General features: G+C 41.4%; 1 protein-coding gene across 2 annotated transcripts in view; it reads right to left on the bottom strand.

The window, feature by feature from the left end:
• The window catches only part of flt1 (fms related receptor tyrosine kinase 1), a 38,754-nt gene that overhangs the window by 4,400 nt on the left and 15,217 nt on the right, over positions 1-19,137 (bottom strand). For both annotated transcript variants that reach the window (XM_054751170.2, XM_054751169.2), the window contains exons 10-23: positions 18,950-19,097; positions 10,019-10,142; positions 9,832-9,940; positions 7,249-7,551; positions 5,096-5,242; positions 4,888-5,019; positions 3,931-4,037; positions 1,808-1,943; positions 1,291-1,395; positions 1,090-1,203; positions 927-1,015; positions 535-610; positions 368-465; positions 161-283 (exon numbers count right to left, since the gene is read on the bottom strand). In XM_054751170.2, the coding sequence (XP_054607145.2) occupies positions 161-283; positions 368-465; positions 535-610; positions 927-1,015; positions 1,090-1,203; positions 1,291-1,395; positions 1,808-1,943; positions 3,931-4,037; positions 4,888-5,019; positions 5,096-5,242; positions 7,249-7,551; positions 9,832-9,940; positions 10,019-10,142; positions 18,950-19,097 (1,811 nt within the window). The remainder of the gene's footprint in view (positions 1-160; positions 284-367; positions 466-534; positions 611-926; positions 1,016-1,089; positions 1,204-1,290; positions 1,396-1,807; positions 1,944-3,930; positions 4,038-4,887; positions 5,020-5,095; positions 5,243-7,248; positions 7,552-9,831; positions 9,941-10,018; positions 10,143-18,949; positions 19,098-19,137) is intronic.

Here is a 19,137-nt window from a genome sequence, read left to right on the forward strand (position 1 = left end):
TGTGAGCCAATCAGATGAAAAGTAAATAATTACCTCCCAAGTTGTTCACTTCTAAAGTACTTTGAACAAGAACGTAGAGAAAAATAATCATAAACATTGTAACACATTACAGACAATGTGAGTCATTTCTCATTTTGAAACAAAAGCAGATGTGCCTCACGTCTCCTTTGCGGACGTAGTCCGGGTCTCTGTAGATATCTCTGGCCAGGCCAAAGTCGCAGATCTTCACCACCTTGTTATCAGTCAACAGTATGTTTCTTGCTGCCAGATCTCTGTGAATGCACTGATGGAGGCCCACAGAGAAACACAAATGAACACATGAAAGAGACACAAGTGAGTACAAGAGCAAAAGAGGACGGCGGGGGACCTTGTGCGAGGCCAGAAACTCCATCCCACGGGCCACCTGGAAGCTGAAGGAAATCAGGTCTTCCAGGAACAGAGGGGAGATGTAGGCAGCCTTTGGATCTAGAAGAATGAAAATCAAAGTTTGATTGTGTGTGATGTTAAAACGTGTTCACCGAGGTCTCCTCTTACCTGTGTGTTTCGAGTTTTTGTCGCTAATCTCTGTTCTTATGACACAACTCAGCCCTTCGTTTGAGTCTCCATCACTCTGATGTGGGGATAAAACAATCTGTGTGTTATTTTATATCAGAGTAAAGCAGCGATTGTTTTACTGACAATCTTTAATTTATAGTCAAAAGATTTTTATTTCCATGCAAACCTTGTGAAGCGATAAAGGAAGTTAACGTCCTGCTCCACGACTGATGACATGTTCAAACCGTAACCAGATTGCAGAAGTGAGTTTCCGCATGTAGAAATTTACAATTGCTCACACCAAAGTAGGGTGTTTGTGTTGATTTCTCAAGCACACAAGATGAGATGAGATGATGATATAAGATGAGATGTAGCTTTCAGAAGGACCCCACCTGGTTGTGTAAATAAACATCTCTTTTGTTCTTCAGGAAAGTCGAGAGGTTTCCATAGCGACAGTACTCAACGATCACCATCAGAGGCCCTGCACGCGCAAAGACAGCTTCAGTGAGAAAGCACCAACTGTATGAACGTGCTAATAAAAGCTAAACCACACACCTCCAGCCTTGGTACAGGCTCCCAGGAGGTTGACCACATTCAGATGGTTTCCAATGTGGTTGAGAATTTTCAGTTCAGTCATTAGAGCCTTGTGCTCGATGGCTGTGGCTCCATCTGGTGGACAAAAGTAGAACAAACAACATAAATGGTTGTGAGAATTGGTATTTTATGAGGATTTCAAGAAAAGGGTGCATTAAGTACCTTTGAGCATCTTCACCGCCACAGTCCTGCAGCTGGAAGCGCCGTCAATACCGGATGCTGATGCCTGCATCACTTTCCCAAATGCTCCACGGCCAAGGAGTTTTCCTGGGAAAGGGATTTGGAATGACCCGGAAAGAAGAGGTGTGTCAATTAATTATCATTCACATCCATTCCAGATGTGAGGTGCTGATAGAAGGAAGGTTTTCAGAACTAATCGACTGTCAGTCTAACTGAATCCCACCCTGGTCATAATGGGAGTTGATTGCTTCCAGTAAACATAGTTTAAACCCCCACCATGCTGGTGCTGATTAGCTCAGTGCAGACAACACAAAGTCTGATTAATGGAATGAGAGTCCCTCCCAATAAACACCAGATAAGACCTATGAGAAAATCTGATATCACTTATGTGATCTTAAATACCTTCCTCCTCACTGAGCTACCGCTGAGATCCCCAAAGTCTCAGCCTAAAAAACAAAAACCACAAAAGTAAAAATTAAACCATTTAAGTGGAGTGTACCTAATTTAAGGCGCTCCCGAGGGAACTCCCACTGCTTTGGGTCGTACTGCAGCCGCTCACACTGCTCATCTATCGGCCCTTCTCCTGTGTTCAACACGATTGACAGATACTCTGGTTTGGAGGCTGAAACATTGGGCTTGGAAAAATGTAAAAAACAGAATAAATTAAATGTGCGTCGCAGAAAATAATCTAATGATCACAACAAGTGTAAAATTCTGACTTCTGCAAAAAAACAAAAAACAAAAAATAAGCCAGAAATACATCTGATATTTCAGGTTGTACAGCCTATAGCAGGAGCGGTTCTAGGGAGAGTCCAGGGTGGGCTAGTGCCACCCTCACAGCTAGCTTGGACCCCCCCTGGACCCCACCTACATATTTTGCGATAACTTCACTTAAAGTAGCAATCTAGAATTTTCTCCCTTTAAGAAATTATGTAGGATTTTTTTTATTCGTAAAAGTGATATGTTGTAGGCAAAATGTCAGTTTATTTCTTTAGCTGCGCCTGCCCCCCACCCTTCCCCGCTGATATATATATATATATATATATATATATATATATATATATTACATGATAATAATAATTGTATAACAAAGGATTTTTGATCTGATGGCCGCTTAGAGGTGCTTGGTCATGAAAGATGTTGTTTCCAGCCATAATCACTGAAGAAGGGGGAGGGGCTTTGGGCGTGAAATAGTGCGAAATATTTCATCACTTCTACATGGTGTGCTTGAGGAAAATTCCAGATTTCTGTTTTAATGCAAGCTGTGAGACCAAAGCACATTAATGCATTTATCTTAAATTAAAACGAGCCGCTTGGTTTATGTTGTCACTAGGGTTGTCACGGTAACCGGTATAGCGGTAAACCCCGGTAAAAAAGTTGACAATAAAAATAACCGTCCAGTTTTTAAAAAACTATATTATCTCGGTGGGTTTACCGTGGCCGCGGTTTCGGCGCGATGACCCTTACCAGCCACCGTCGCTTCAGCTGAAGTTCCCGCTGCGCGCAGCCGCGCACACGCACTTTTTAATTTGCAACGGCACCAAAACTTTGAAGCTGAAATAATGGCCGAAGGAGGAGACGGCAGCGCCCAGGAAATCCATCAGCCCTCAAAGAAGACTAAATCGGAAGTATGGGCATATTTGGGATTTCTGAAAAATGCTGAGGGACAGTTAATAGAAGACGGCTATCCCGTTTGCAGAACGTGCAGGAAACAAGTGTCTGCAAAAGGCAGCAACACTTCAAATCTAATGGCACATCTGTGTGACGATCACCCACGTCTCTACAGCCAGTGCAAGGTAAGTTAACATTAGCATTTTAGCTGAAATGCATGACGTGAGGACTTTTGGTTGAGGGAGAATGCAACGAGTCACTATATACTGCAGCCGCAGCGCCCTCTGCCAGCATTTAAACCGTGTCACGGACACCCTGTTGCTGGATGAAGCATCTTATTTGTTGATGATGAAGAGAAATATACAATTAGTTCCTTGTCATGGATTTGTTTACTTATTCAATGCCATTTATACTTGAACATTTGGATTTGATTACATAGTGTAGTAGTTATTTTAGTCATTTGTTTAAAGTGGCTATTTGTTTTAAATACATATTTTTTAAGGTTGACTTGTACAGTGCTCAAGTCAACTTGTCACAAAGTAAAACATATTGAAAAAATATTGAATTTTGCTATTGTAACTGAACTGACATCATTGTAATATTGTAATTAATCACTAAAAATTGAAATACCTAAATGCATGTTTGCAGTTTTTTTTATATAAACGGGTCTATCTAGCAGAGCAAATGGCCCCCTAGCCCCACCCCCCAAAACGTTAGTCTAGAACCTCCTGTGGTCTAAAAACGTTATCTTTTTTCCTGTAAAATGAATACATATCTTTATACAAAACAAATAATCCTAATCAAATTAAAGAAAACCCATGTTCATTCCTTAAAACTGGTGCAAAACTAGAAACTTAATCCAAAAAAGTAAAAATAATACTGTTTCTTGAGCTTTTTCTAAGTTTTCTTTTATGTATTTTCACACTGCAAATGAATTTTTTATTTATGTTGACAGAGTGCAAGAGTTTTTGTTAGATTGAGGAGTCAGATTTTTTTGTTTTTTTCAGGCACCTGTTTTAATTTTCGAATGAGGAGAGTCAGCAAGAGCCAGAAGAGCGTGGCCACCACACAGGTACACGTTATGGTGGGAATTTCCAGGAATGAGACCTCAGATGCACCTGTAAACACACACACATACACACACACACACACACACACACACACACACACACACACACACACACACACACACACACACACACACACACACACACACACACACACACACACACACACACACACACACACACACACAGAGGTGAGCTTAAACCTGCTGAACTTTAATAGCTTTTTCAAATCCAGCGATAAGTGACACACGGGTGCTTAATCACACCCTCCCTGATCCTGAACCCACACCATCTATTCCACCCACCAACTCCCGAATTGGTTGTTTTTTATTTTTAATGGGAGGATAAAGAAATGACCAGTTTGCTGCACAGCGGAGCCTCTCCAAGATGCAGGCCGGACCCATCCGGAGGAAATAAAAACGGGAGACGGCTTCCTTCCCGTCTCATCAGAACACAACAAAACGCACACATTTCTTTCCAAACTTGGATTTGGAAGTGAGTCTGCCACTACTGCTTCCAGGGAACTCCTCCTCCTTTACCTCCCAGATTTGTGTGTGTGTGTGTGTGTGTGTGTGTGTGTGTGTGTGTGTGTGTGTGAGGGAAATTGAACAAAAGGCTGAGAGCATTTATGTAAAGACCTACTTTGATCAGTGTTTACTCAAAAATGGACGTTCATCATTTTCCATTAATAGAACTGACACACCGTGCCTGTGTGTGTGTGTGTGTGTGTGTGTGTGTGTGTGTGTGTGTGTGTGTGTGTGTGTGTGTGCATGTACTAAAGACAACAGTGTGAAAAACTGTACTGCATGTGTGTCCATCCAGACTACATGTCGGGGAACAATGCACAATGAGAAATGATCACATAGGGAGCTCGATACCTTCAGGACGTGCAGGAACTCACCATGGACCCAAATGTAGGCCGAGCTCTCTGCAGATCCCCTCTCGTTAGAGGCCAAACACGTGTACAAACCCTGGTCTTCTGCCGTGATTCTGTCAATGACGAGACTCCCGTCTGCTGCAGATATAACAACACCTGATGGCAGCAGAGACAAATACCTTATAGACCTCAAGTGATGGCTGCAGATGATACTTTTAGGATATTTATTTACCTGATCCGTGCAACAGAGCACGCTCATCTTTGTACCATGTGACAGTTGGAGGCGGGACACCTCGAGATGGACAGCTGAGTGTCACCGAGCTGCTGACGTTGACGGTGTGGTCCGTTAAGTTGCTGATTAGCACGGGAGGCTGCAGAACTGAAAGGAGGATTTAAAGGTGGAAATTTGGCAACTTTAGAAATGAGCGAGCAATTCTCTGCACGCATTTGGCTCAGCACTCAAACAGACAACGTTCTTCTGACACTCGAACATGCTTTCAGCAGCAGCTTCAAATCCGCAACTTTTTATTGAAGATTGTTTTTATATTTTTCTAATTTGGCAAATTGAAATAAAAACAGGTTTCATAGAGAAATAGATGATAGATTTTGATGATGTTTAGGCGTGAAGTTGATTTTGTTTTTCAGCTTTATAGTTGTGGTCCATAATATAAACACGATGTGGGACTAAATCGTTGAAGATTAGTCTTGGTGATTACACTTGGATTAAATTAACCAAGTTATGTCAACTGGTTGCATTAAACCCAGTTGCTCAAAAGTAAAGCGTAATATATATTTTTAAACAATGTTTAAAAATAAATATATATATTACTCGCTTACGTTTAAGCAAGTAAAATCAACATTTCATTTCTTACGATGTATGTTTTAACCATATTTAGGCATAAAAACTATGAAAAACAAACAATTCTAATATTCAATCATTTATTGTTCAATTGTATGCAAATGTTATACCATTAACATCAGTATGAATCCTGCATTTGCAGGTTTGTAAAGAAAGATACTCAGAAAATGGTCGTTAAAAAACTTTCTTCTATATTATTCCGCTTTCGTTTTTTGCTGACACATTTACTGTAAAAAATGTGCAAGTTATTTATAGCATTGAACAGAATGGTGTTGAAATGAAGCTTGTGATATTTTCTTTCCACTCTTTTTCTGGATCTGTGCCACTTTTGCACAATAACTGTGCTCCGGGGGCAGCGACGGTCTGGGCTCTTTTGGCTAATTTCCTTGTCTACTAATCATCTTCCCCAACCTTTTTCCACAGAGCAAAGAGAAAGCATCGAGTCACAGATTCTTGAATACTATAACTGACTCCTGAATGCTCTTAAACCCTGTGCCTTTCCTTCCACCCCCACCAGATACTTTTCTCTTTCTAGTAATTCCCTTACGGGGTCGTAGGGGAGGAAGCCGACGTGTTGAGCTGTGATTGTGTAGAACAGCGGTAAAACACATGAAGAAAAGTCACTTAACCACAACTACTTGATTGTTGTTTCCCTTGTCTTCCTCCTGGACAACAATTGATGATTGTCAGCAGGGGCCGGAGGGGCCTGACAGTGTCTGATTGGCTGATTGTTCCTCCAGTTCTGTGCGGGGCCTGTAAATGTGGCATTGTGGGAAGTGCCATTGTGTGTTCTTCCTCCACACGGGAGCTCATTCCCACGTGAAAGAGGTGCTTAAGCTAGAACACGAAAGCTAAAAAGTCAGGTGGGGCCCCAGGAAGTCGACGGGAACCCGATTCCCAAGCGGTGAGATCAGTGTGTGGGAGTGTGGTCTCTTGTAGTCTCATATTGCACGAGTCATATGTGATGTGAAGCTGACACAAAACTTTAAGAGTTTCTTTTAAAAACACGAGGAAGCGGAATAAAGAAATGCTCAAAAATTAGAGCAGATAAACATTAATTTCAGCTTTATTTTCCTCTAATTACACTGTAAAAATGAAATGTAGAAATTACCTAACCAAGTGATGTTAAATGGTTTCACTGAACCTAGTTTCCTAAGTGCTAAGAGTGATATACATTTTTGCATCTAAGCAGCTAGGTTTTGTAGAACTAGTTCACATAACTTGGTTGAGTTAATTCAACATTTTTTCTTATAGTGTAATCAGCTCACAGGAAGTATTTTAAGTCTTACATAAAAAAAAGTTTAGCTGAAAACATATTTTTACTCATAAAAGGGGATCTGAGGTGATACTTCTTTTATATATATAAAAAAAGAAAACCTAGAGAAAAGCCTGAGTTGAAATTTAAAATGGAAAAAAAAGTGGTGATGACTCAGCAACATGAAAATATCAATAATAAATAATTATAATAAAGCCAGTGACATTTATTTTCACGATGTAGAGGAAAAATAAAATCTGAGAATACTCACTTGTGACCATCACCTGTGTGTCAAGGTGTGTCTCTTGCTGGGTGATGATGTGGTGGGCGGAGCATCTGTACGCTCCAGAGTCACCGGTGGTCAGGTTGCTTAGCAACAGGACAAGGAAGTTGGAGAACTCCCCCAGAGAGTACTGACGAATGTTCAAGCCAGTAGTGTGGGATTCCCCAGTGCTGTTAACCCGTTGCCATGACAACGTCGTGTAAAGGTACCTGCTTGCTGAACAGGTGAGGTTGAGGTCTCCGCCCTCTCTGGCGTCCTCTGATTGATTCACGCTAAAACCTCCAGGGACGTCTGAGGGAAATGGAGAAAAAGGGGAAGAACTGAGGAGCACATCTAGAGAGGAAGGAACACACAACACTCCACCGATCTCCTGTTTGGGACAAACAGACCTTCCAAGTTTCTTGACATGGAGCCTGAAACCAGTAGAGCAGATTCCACCAATCCTCCACTCTCCGTACCTTTGATGACAATGTTGAATGGCTATTGTGGGCAACAACGGCTAGTGGAATACAGTGGAAAGGCCTTTTATTTACTTTAGCCATTTGAAACTTCCCGTGGAAACGGCTTGAGGGTTTCCTGATGGCAGATAGTGTTTATCTTTACCGAACACCCCAAGGCCTCCCAAAATAAAGCGGAGCTGCCAGACCAAGGAAGTGCGCTGCACGAGGAAGTGGAACGATAAGAGGCCTTGGTTCCTGTTTCACGCTTGCTCACATACAACCAGTTCAACAGTGGCCTGACACACAGGCAGATGCACATTCACGAAAACAAAATTATGACTTGCATTGATTGTGACCCAAATCTGGTTTCCTGTTGCACAAATAGTGCATGGTACACTCTAAGAAATGAAATGTTGATTTAACTTAAAGGTACAATATATACACATTTTACAATCAAATCATCACAACAGTCTAATGTCTCAACCAGTGTGTTCACATGCGCACCAGAAAGCTGAAGTATTGCCCTAAAAAGACACGTTGTTTTTTTAATTGCATGTAAACATGTTAGTCTGGCTAAAGGCGAACTGGTTCTAATCAAGCTGAAGCATACAGATAATGTGGTAGCAATACCAACACTTTCAGCATGTAAACGGGTCAGCTGAACTAAACCGGTAGTACGCTTCTTGTCACAAGACCACCGTCACACATAGCAACACGCGTAACACCATAAAACAGGACAGAACGTACCAAATAAGCTGTGCTGCAGTGCTGTTGTTGTACATTACTTCAACCATTGTGTATATCTTGTTCCAATTCCATCTGCTTCACTCCCGCCAGCCTTTGTTTATTGCTTGTGTTGCTATATGCCAGGGGTGGGGAAACCTGGTCTATCGAGGGCCGCTATCCCGCACATTTTAGTTTCAGCTTTTCATCATCACACCTGATTTCAATCAGCAGGTGATTAACAGGCTTCTGCAGAGACTGATGAACATGTGAATCAACCACTGAATCAGAAGTGTTGGAGCAAAGATGTGTAGGATACCGGCCCTCGAGGACTAGGGTTCCCCACGCCTGCTATATGCTAACCGGAAGGATGCTGACATGAAAAGGGGCATGTCGCCACCTACTGTATCGGAGTGGAATGGCCTTACTTTTTAATGCGCATGTAAACTAGTATAAAGGCTCCCAGCTTACTATAATAAGATCACCCTGGATCCGTTTAGATATCGGTCAGTGTGAACGTAACCGCACTGACTCATGTTGGAGGGAAGGTTACATTGAAACAGATTTCCTTTTCAGATGGCTGGATGTCTTTGTTTACAACCTGTGAGCCCGCAGGGTTGCCATGTCTGTGCCAGCAAACGCTGTGTTTGTAATTCAACACTAGCCAAAACCAGTAGCGACCCTAAAGTTGTTTCTTTTACCCATAAGAAGCCACAGCATTGTTTTGTTAAACCTTAATTTCGAGTAAAGAAGTCTAGAGGCTCATTAAAAAGTCTCAAGCTACTCTTTTAGTTAAAAACAACTGGGAATTACAGTGAAATGTATTTATCTACTTATCAACTGACTGTGTTTGACTGGTCTTTGCTCGTCATCTAGAATCTTCTGGTGCTGAGCCATAAATGGAAAAAGCCATGAAACTCATTGAATGGTAGTGACAACATCACCTGTGTGTTTGGAAAATGGGTTGCAGTAACCAAATTTGACCACAGGATGTTGCTTACTTCAGTCTTCTGACGATACACTTTTACCCACATTATGTCAAGTGGTTCCACTAAACCCAAGTTCTTAAAGGTACAGAATAACATTCATTTACTTTTAACATAACAACATGTATGAAACAATTCAGAAACTAGGTTTAGCGGAACCTGTCAACATAACTTGGATAAGTAAATTCAACATTTCATTTTTAGAGTGTAATCAGAGTTTCTACATATGCATATGCAATTAGGATGCAAAAATTCTGCATTAAGTTAATTTCATTGTTCTCAAAAGAATGAAAATATCAGATTTTCCTTTACACAGAAAGACAATGAAGGAAAAAAATCAGAAGGATCACCAAAAATAACTTTAATCCTGTCATTCACTATCAGACAGGAAAGAAAACACGAATCATTCTCGTCTGAATCACCTGTGACGTAGAAGGGGATGTCTAGATGATCTTCGCCTAAGGAGTTGGAGGCGATGCAGCGGTAAACACCAGACACTGAGGCCTTGGCAACAGTCAGAACCCCTACTGTCTGTGGAGAGCTTGTTCGTTAATACAGATTTGCCAGTGTTTTGTTTAAAAAGTCTAAACTTCAGTGTTTTCCACCTACCTTCCTTTTTCCCTGCAGGACTTCCTGTGTGTGTGTGACACTCTGAATTGGGTTGTATGCAGATGAAACAGGGAGACCCTCGATCACAGAGCTCCACAGCAAAGAGGATGTTGGACGCACACACCTTAGGGGAAGAATTGGGACATGTGCTCAGCTGTGTTGACAGAAGACATGATATGATAATTCCAGGTGTTTGAGTGGGCGTATTTTTCTCAGCTGTGCTCAGTGGGGGGGTAGAACACTGGGAATTGCCTTGATCGCTGCTGCTTGATGTGATTCACTAAACCATTTTTATCAATGGCGCCACGTCCTCTTTCCCTGTTCGGCGAATGATGTTGGACCGTTCAGCAAAGAAGGATACGGGGTGCTGCTATTCGCATCCTGTCAATTAGCTTCCTTCCATTCTTAAGAAATCATCCCACAATTCCAGGACAAGAGTTCCTGTCGCTCAAAGGCTCTCACAAGACTGAATCCATAGATTACACACCAGGAGACGTGTGGGAACCAAAGCTTACGCAAAAAACAGCTTGTGGTCATTTTACGCAAAACCCGATGAGAAAACCGTAAAGTAAGTCACACAGACGGAAGGGAAGAGGCATGAAGAACAAACCGTTTGATGTATTATCTCCACAATCAAGGGGTTTTCCAGTAAAGTTCTGTGAATTAATTAGGATGTATTTAATCGATGTTTAAAATAAAAGTGAGTAAAAGTAGCACATGACTTATAGTAAAAGTACACTATAAAAATTATACGTTGAATTTACCTTTCCACGGTCTATCAACCGTCTATCCATTTTCTTCCGCTTATCCAGAGTCAGGTTGCGGGGGCAGCAGTCCAAGTCGAGAGGTCCAGACTTCCCTCTCCCCAGCCACTTGGGCCATCTCTTCCAGGGAAATCTCAAGGTGTTCCCTGGGCAGCCGAGAGACATAGTCTCTCCAACGTGTCCTGGGTCTCCCTTTAGGTCTCTTCCCAGTTGGACGTGCCTGGAAAACCTCAGCAGGGAGGCGTCCAGGAGGCATTCTAATCAGATGCCTGAGCCACCTCAACTGGCTTCTCTCGATGTGGAGGAGACGCAGGTCTACTCTGAGCCCCTCCCAGATGACTGAGCTTCTCACCCTATCTCTAAGGAAGAGCACAGCCTCCCTGCAGAGATAACTCATTTCAGCCGCTTGCATCCGCGATCTCGTTCTTTCGGTCACTACCCAAAGCTCCAGACCATAGGTGAGGGTAGAAACGTAGATCAACTGGCAAATCGAAAGCTTCGCCTTCTGGCTCAGCTCTCTCTTCACCACGACAGACCGGTACAACACCCGCATCACTGCAGATGCAGCACCAATCCGCCTATCGATCTCGTGCTCCAGTTTTCCCTCACTCGTGAACAAGACCCCGAGATACGTAAACTCCTCCACTTGGAGCAGGACCTCATCTCTGACCTGGAGAAGGCATTCTACCCTTTTCTATCAACCTGGCTGGCGGGGCTCTGAACAGGTTCCACTAAATAGTTGCTTAGATGTAAAGTGTGAAACACATTGTTAGACATTGTTACATTAAGTAAATGTTTATTATTCTTTACATTTAAGCTACTAGGTTTAGTGGAACCAGGTGATATAACTTGGTTAAGTAAATTCAACATATCATTTCTTACAGTGTAGTTTTAGCTAGATTTTTTTGTGATTCAGGGAATTAGATCCCTCAAAAAGTCTCCAAAACAAATCTACATAAACATGATGCTGCTGCTCTAAAATGGTTAAAATTAATCATTAAAATAATCAAAATTATTATTATTGTTGCTGTTTTTGTTATTGTCATTAAAATACGATGAACCTCAGCAACGTTTGTCACAAATTCCTAATTATTAGACAATTCTACCGCTGATAAACGTGAAAGAAAGAAAAGTTATTGTGTCGCTAGAAGAACCACATTTCTTTCAGAATACATATTTTAAAAATGTATTTGGTAAATGATAACTAACTGGTAAACTTTACAATTATACTTATCTTCATATTATTAAAATGTAAATAACTGCACCAAAGAACAGGTTTTAAATATAAATATTTCTGATATATGTGTGTATAAAATAATTCCCATGACTATTGTGGTCTTTATTTAATTTCATTGTAAATTAAAATAAAAATATTATGGTTGCTTAAAGATTGTAAGGAACATATTGACAGAAATGACAGATAATAAGACAAAGTACAAATTTTCTAATTCAAAATTGTATTGTTCCAGGAAATTTGTTTAAATTACTTAATCTAATTAGTAAAGTATTCAAAATATGGTAAATAATAAAATAGGATAATTTAAAGGAGAAAGTTTGACCTGTTTTAAAGTTTATGTGCAAAAACCAGAACAAAGTCATAAAAAATAAATGTCATTTATGACGAGTTAAATAAAAAATTACATTACTGTTATTTTTTCACAGTTCATTTGATGTTAATGCTAAAATTTTACATCAGATTAAGTCAAAAATCAAATTATTCCGTTATTCAAGTTATTGAAAAAGAGAAATTGACATGAAATATTGAAATAAAACAAGGGTTTGACACAAAACTGAGCTTGAAGGTCTTACATGATTTTTTTTTACATTTTTATAAAAATACCCGTCTGTCCTGCTTTGTAGTAAATAATATTTTTAAATGTTACACATAGCAATAACTCAGTCATTAAGAGTTAGCTTTATGCTAGTTACCTTCTATACTAATAACTTAATTATCCATTGGTGCTGAAGAGAATTAAACATTTCTTAGGGATTTTTTAAACTTAAAAGATAAAAAGTAATGTGTTATCTAAACCAAACACAAAAGTTTCAGAATTTTACTTGAATACGGGGTCCAACTACACGAGTCATTAAAATAGAAACCTTAGTAGCTTCATCATTTTTAATATGTAGTCATTTGTACACTGTAAGAAATAAAATGTTGAATTTACTTATAGTTATGCCAACTAGTTGCTTAAATGTAAAGAATGTACATTTAATTCTAACATAACAACATATAACAATGTTTAACCTGATAGAGTAAATCCAACATTTTGTTTTTACAGAGTAGATATTTTATGATATTTGACTCTAAAATCTCTAATTTCAACCTAATAGACACATTTGAGAATAAATGTTTAGCATACCTATAGTTCCAGGTTCAAAAATCCCCTTGAGATGTAATATACAAAAATATATAATATTTGTGTTTATTTAAATTAAAATAAACATTACAGGATATTCTTCGGGAAAATGTCAAAGCAAAAAGCAGATAAATTTAGAGGAATCCTGCAGGGTTATGAAAATAATTCACTGTCTTTTATTTAGGCCCTGTCCACACGTAGCCGGGGATCTGCCAAAACGTAGATATTTTTCTACGTTTTGGCCTGTCATCCACACGAAAACGGAGTTTTTTCACACGAAAACGGAGTTTTTTCACACGAAAACGGATCTTTTTAAAAACTCCGGCCAAAGTGAAGATCTGCGTTTTCTCCGTTTTGGGTGTCTGCGTGTGGACAGACAAAACCGGAGTTTTAAGGTCCGCAACGTCACTTTCCGCGACAAAAAAATGCTGACATCACGTGTGCGACCTGTGTTTACACTAGCCGACAACATGGATGCCCTCAGAGCTGCGCTCGCTTTATCAATTGTCCAAGCGCATTTTGCTTGTTTGTTTTTGCAAGCGGAATTACTGCTCCTTGCGGAAGACCACAGACGAAGGACGAGGTTAAGAACGGGGGAAGTACTGCCCCCTACAGGTCTGGCATGTCCTTAACAACGTATTTATCTGGGTACGTGTGGACAGAGTTTTTTTTAAACGAGGTGGTGTGGATGCAAGTTTTTGGAGGGGCCGATTTTCTTTTTTAAAAAACCCGGCTACGTGTGGACTAGGCCTTAGACATCCTCAGTGTAATCTATCATTTCCACTTTGCTCACTGATCTGTTTAGAGATGTGTCACCGACCCTCTCCTCTCCTCATCATCATTCTTGTCTGTCTGTCCTGAGCCCCTCCTGAGTTTGGCTCCACTCTGCTCCCTGATTGCTCTTCCTCTTGGCATCCAGATAGGGTGTGTGTGTGTGTGTGTGTGACCGCACAAATGACCCACCCTGTGCACGATATGTTTCTCACACACACACACACACACACACACACACACACACACACACACACACACACACACACACACACACACACACACACACACACACACGATCAGCACATATGTACATGTATGCAACCACATCCTCGCCAGTTAGTCACAAACAAGCAAACAAACAATGCTTAGCAGGAAAAACAAGCTTTGTCTCACAGGAAAGTTAGTAGGATGGATGAGTGGACACAGAAAACCATGCGTTCATTCATCCACATTCATACAGTGTGTGCCTGCCAACAGGGTGAGCATCTGCCTGAAAATACGATCGGACTGCTCTAATTTATATATCAGTGTCTGTTCTCCTTCTGCTTGAAATACACTTTTACCCAAAAATAACCAGGATGAATGAAACACACAAGTACAAGCAACCTTTAATGCAAAAAACACAACAAAACCCAAACATAGGATATAACACTTCATAACAACAGATTCATACAGCGCAGGCAAATGTGGACATTTGTGTATGCAAGTTAGTTATATAAAATTATTAAATATTAGATTTATATATTACTCATTAAACATCTGTATACAGAAACGGAATCACATTGGCAGACACCCGTAAAAATGGGATACATGCATGCACACCAACAAGTACACACACACTGACAGGTTTACCCAAAATAATAATAATAATAACAAACGGAACACCTATTCTCTTAAAAATGGCTGATAATATCACACATACATTTAGGTTTTATTGAACGTTTGATACAAATACAACAGGGCCGTTATGCTGACATCGTTTGACACAGAAAAAGAAGACATTTAATATTATGGGATGTCTCTGGTCTGTCCTACATGGTAGGCTTCTGCTGACCTTTTGAGTCTTTAATGGAGAACTGAAGGCCTTGCATGATGAACACGTTTATCCTTCACACTTGTGGCTAAAAATCCAGACAGTAACTCACAGCTTTCTTTTTTTTTAAATTTATGTGTATATAAAAAGTGGATGCCAGAATCATGTGGGGGTGTGTGACAGGCACGGTTCGTGCACCCGTTATAGTACCACTCTAGGACACAAAAACAAAATAAGCAAAGCAGCTCCAGAAATGGATAGATGGAAGATGCGTGTGTTCTGGCTCGTAGTGTGAAATACGACAAGCATAGGGGTGGGGTAGGACTAAAACTGGGCGGCATTAAATAAATAATCATCATATATATGTATACATGTCCTGGCTTCCTGTGCCTCCTAATCCTCACTGCTCAGCAGTGCTCAAGTTTCTTTCCCCGATTTACAGTTTAGCAGACACAGGATCATCACTGAGGGGTTCTGGATGTCATGGAGAAGCAGTGAGTTTTTGGAGGAGGAGGCGAGCTCCGTGGTGGGAGGTGATGGGGAGTTGTTCCTCTGTAGGTGCGGAGGGCAGAGTTGGTGAAGGAAGAGGTATGTGAGGGCAGCAGATTCCAGGGGAGTGTGTGTTTGTGTGTGTGTGTGTGTGTGTGTGGAGGGAGGGGGTGGTGCACTCAAGAATAGATCAAGCTCTTGAGGAAGCGGACTGTGCCACGTTTGAAGACGAAGGGACAATCACGCCGCTGGGAAGTGTCTCGCGTCGGAGAGGAAGCCAAACAACGAGAGGAAAAGCGCTCTGATTTTTGCACAGGAAGCCCAGCGCGCCTCCTGCTCGGGCCAGATAAGAGCGTTGCAGTTCCCAGGGCCGGACCCAGGAGCAGACCGGGGACCGAGGCAAAAGAGGCCACCCATCAGTCTGGGCCAGCCTGTCCCACTGGCCCTGGGCCTCCTCCGGCATGGCGTCAGGCTCGTGGTGCAGCCAGGCTGCAAAGAACAAGGGCCGAGTGAGGATCCAACCAAAACCACTGATCCAAGTAAAAAAACTGAGAACAGACATTATAAGCTGCACCAGAACAGAGTTTTACAGAGGACCCAGACACATCAGATGTAATCTGCAGGAACATCAAACATTAGATACCTCTTTTAAAGGCTGCAGTTACATTTAGATCAACCCCAGCACCAATACCTCCGTGTTTTTATTTAATTGGGTTTTTGGGACCTTTATTGGTCTTTTCCATCTGCATATTTCATCTGATGTCTTAAGGTCTAAAGATGCTCTAGTACACCAAACATTACTCGTAGGAAACACAATCTAAAGCATCTACACTGTAAGAAATGAAACGTTGAGTTCACTTAATCAAGTAATGTCAACTTGTTTCAATAAACACAGCTTCTTAAATCTAAATACTAACATACATTTACTTTTAATATTAAAATTTAAGTTACTCTTTACATTCACACAAATATATTTACCAGTCGATGCTACTTGCTTAAGTAAATTCAACGTTTCTGGCCTTACAGTGTACTTGATCACAAACATGAAGATTTACCAGCCCCGAAGATGTTCCTATTACTCATGTAAACTGCTCTAGCTCTGGCGCTCTCTCAGGTAATACTTAACCTTTCTGACTTGGTCATCAGGCACACAATAAGCAGCTCACTTGCCAAGCGACTGCTTTAACGCTTGCGCGTGTTTTGGCTTGACTCGGTTTCTAGCTCTCCACATTTCTTGGGTTGGGCCGTTTCTCATGAGAACGCTGCATATAGAGTGTGTGTCAGATATTAGAAAAAGCATCACAGGATGCACGGTGCAATCACAATAATAAACAGGCCTCTCGCCCCGCGTCCTGCGCAGGAAATTCATTAAATCATAGTGTTTGATTTGGAAACCAACAAATCGTGACTGAGAGCACGCCACTGGCTCCTATTGAAGTGGGCTGTTTTTTCTCTGTCCTTTCAAGTCTGAGATACACCGTGTACTGTCTGTGGAGGCACACACACACACACACACACGCACACACACACACACACACACATACGCATGTATATCTATAGATATATAGACATGTGAGCATACAGAAATATGGGAAAGGAAGTGCATGGGTAAACAATCTTACAAACACACATGCACATGGACACACACACACACACACACACACACACACACACACACACACACACACACACACACACACACACACACACACACACACACTTTTTGACACATTCCAACACTTAAAAGGCCCTAGCAGGCATCTGCTCTGGTTGCAAGAAGGAAATGCTGTCTGAGCACATGCTGACATAGACAAAACATGTCTCGTTTTTCAAAAATCCCACAGGCACACAAACAACTACGTTACAGTGAAGCAAACATCTAGGCGTGTGTGTGTGTGTGTGTGTGAATCCTTAGGGCACTATGTCACTTCTCAGCCAAAACAAGCACACGTTAGAATAATCTAATAAAAGGTAATTTATAGTTTTTTTGTAGCACAGTCAGTTTATTTAAAACTCTGCTGCATCGAGTTAAATGAACAGAATAACTATTGTTCGTAATTAGCCAAGATTACATCTTCTTCCAGCTCTTGGAGAGTTCAGACGCTTTTTTCCTCCTCTCCTCCCCATCTTATCCCAAGGCTCTTTGTCTGTCTTTGGGTGTACAGCGCTTCTGCATTTTTTCTAGAAACTGGAAATTATTAAAATGGACCTGGTCAGTTGGTCTCTCAATGCGATTGACAAAATTTTTCAACAATGAGAACAGGAGAAGGGGCTCCCGGTTGCCCCTCTGGGACAGAGCCAGCTGGGCATGTCATGGACTCCTGGAAAGAGTGGAACCTGATCTGCCTCTCTCAACTGTCTGTAGAGGATTCTGAAGACATCTGGATATTCGTGGTGTTGGTGTCAGGTTTCGTGCTGTTTGGCCTGAGCGGTTACCTGGCTTACTGGAAAATTAATGAGCTGTCGAGGAATATTGGCTCAATCCCGGAGCTCAGGGATGGATTACACCGCGTTGTGAATGCACAAACTCAAAAAATTGTCGAGATGAGTCGTAAGCTTGGAACTTTGGCTGAGATTCAGACTCTGGCACAGAAGGTTGATGCCATCAAGGATAGAGTTGACAAATCAGCACGGATTGGGATAGATTAATTTATGCCATTATTGGATTCAGAGGGGTTGGAGATCAACAGAACTTAAAGACAGAGAGGAAATTATCTCTGTCTGGCCCCAAAACAAGTTCTTATCTGAATCTGGAGCCCTTGAGCCTGTTAGGCTGAATAGATTACTCCCCCTCAGAAGAAATGTGGAATGCTGCCATCGCCATGGTAACTCTTTCTCCCTATCCGAGCCTGGGTGAGACTGCGACCCGTAAAGGCCACTGAATCGTTTCCAGGAGTCACTGTGCTCTCTAACCCAAATACCTCCTTCCTCTGTCCAAACGGAGGTGACGAGCACTCCTTATTGCAGCTGCATGTACTGATGTGAGAATAGTTCCCAAACCCTACCTCCCCACCCAGTGGACACTTATGTTGTGTAATGTCTGAAGTCTGTTGCATTTCTGTCTGAGGTGTTTATGGCATAGCAAAGCTGCCCTCCCTGTGGAGGGTAATTCTGAAGTGCCTTGTTTTCCTCCACCTGACCCAGTCCTCATGTAAACCCTCTGATCTCTATCAAGGTAGTGCGACTCAGGTTGCAAATGACCACAGTCACCAAATCTTGTCATGTGTCTATGCCTATGTATGTATGTCTGACCTCAGAATTGTGTGTACTGAAACTCTAATTTCCCTCTGGGATTAATAAAGTATCTTTGAATTGAATTTGAATTAGAATTACGTTATGCAAATATTCTTTAATTTAGGATAAAGGTGATTTTTTTCAGAGAGTTTACGGGATAAGGAAATGAAATAGAAAATAGAAGATTGCTGGTTTTGTAAGGGTAGGTTAATGCTTGTGTTTTCTTTTCTAAATAAACTCTAAAGTTGGTTTTAGCATCTTCACTCCTGCTACTTACAGGCCTTTGGATGGGCAGCGATGCCAGCGCCACTGAATGTGAGGAGGCGGGACCCCATGGGATGTGCAACGCAAGGTTTTCCTGCTTCCCTTTGGCACAGACCCGGGGTCCTGCAACGACACCGCCTTTTCCCCAATCTGAGGGCTCACTATACGACAAAAACACCAATCACTTATTAGCTGTAAGGA

This window comes from Nothobranchius furzeri, chromosome 7 (genome assembly GCF_043380555.1).
Source record: "Nothobranchius furzeri strain GRZ-AD chromosome 7, NfurGRZ-RIMD1, whole genome shotgun sequence".
NCBI classification, from domain to species: Eukaryota; Metazoa; Chordata; class Actinopteri; order Cyprinodontiformes; family Nothobranchiidae; genus Nothobranchius; species Nothobranchius furzeri.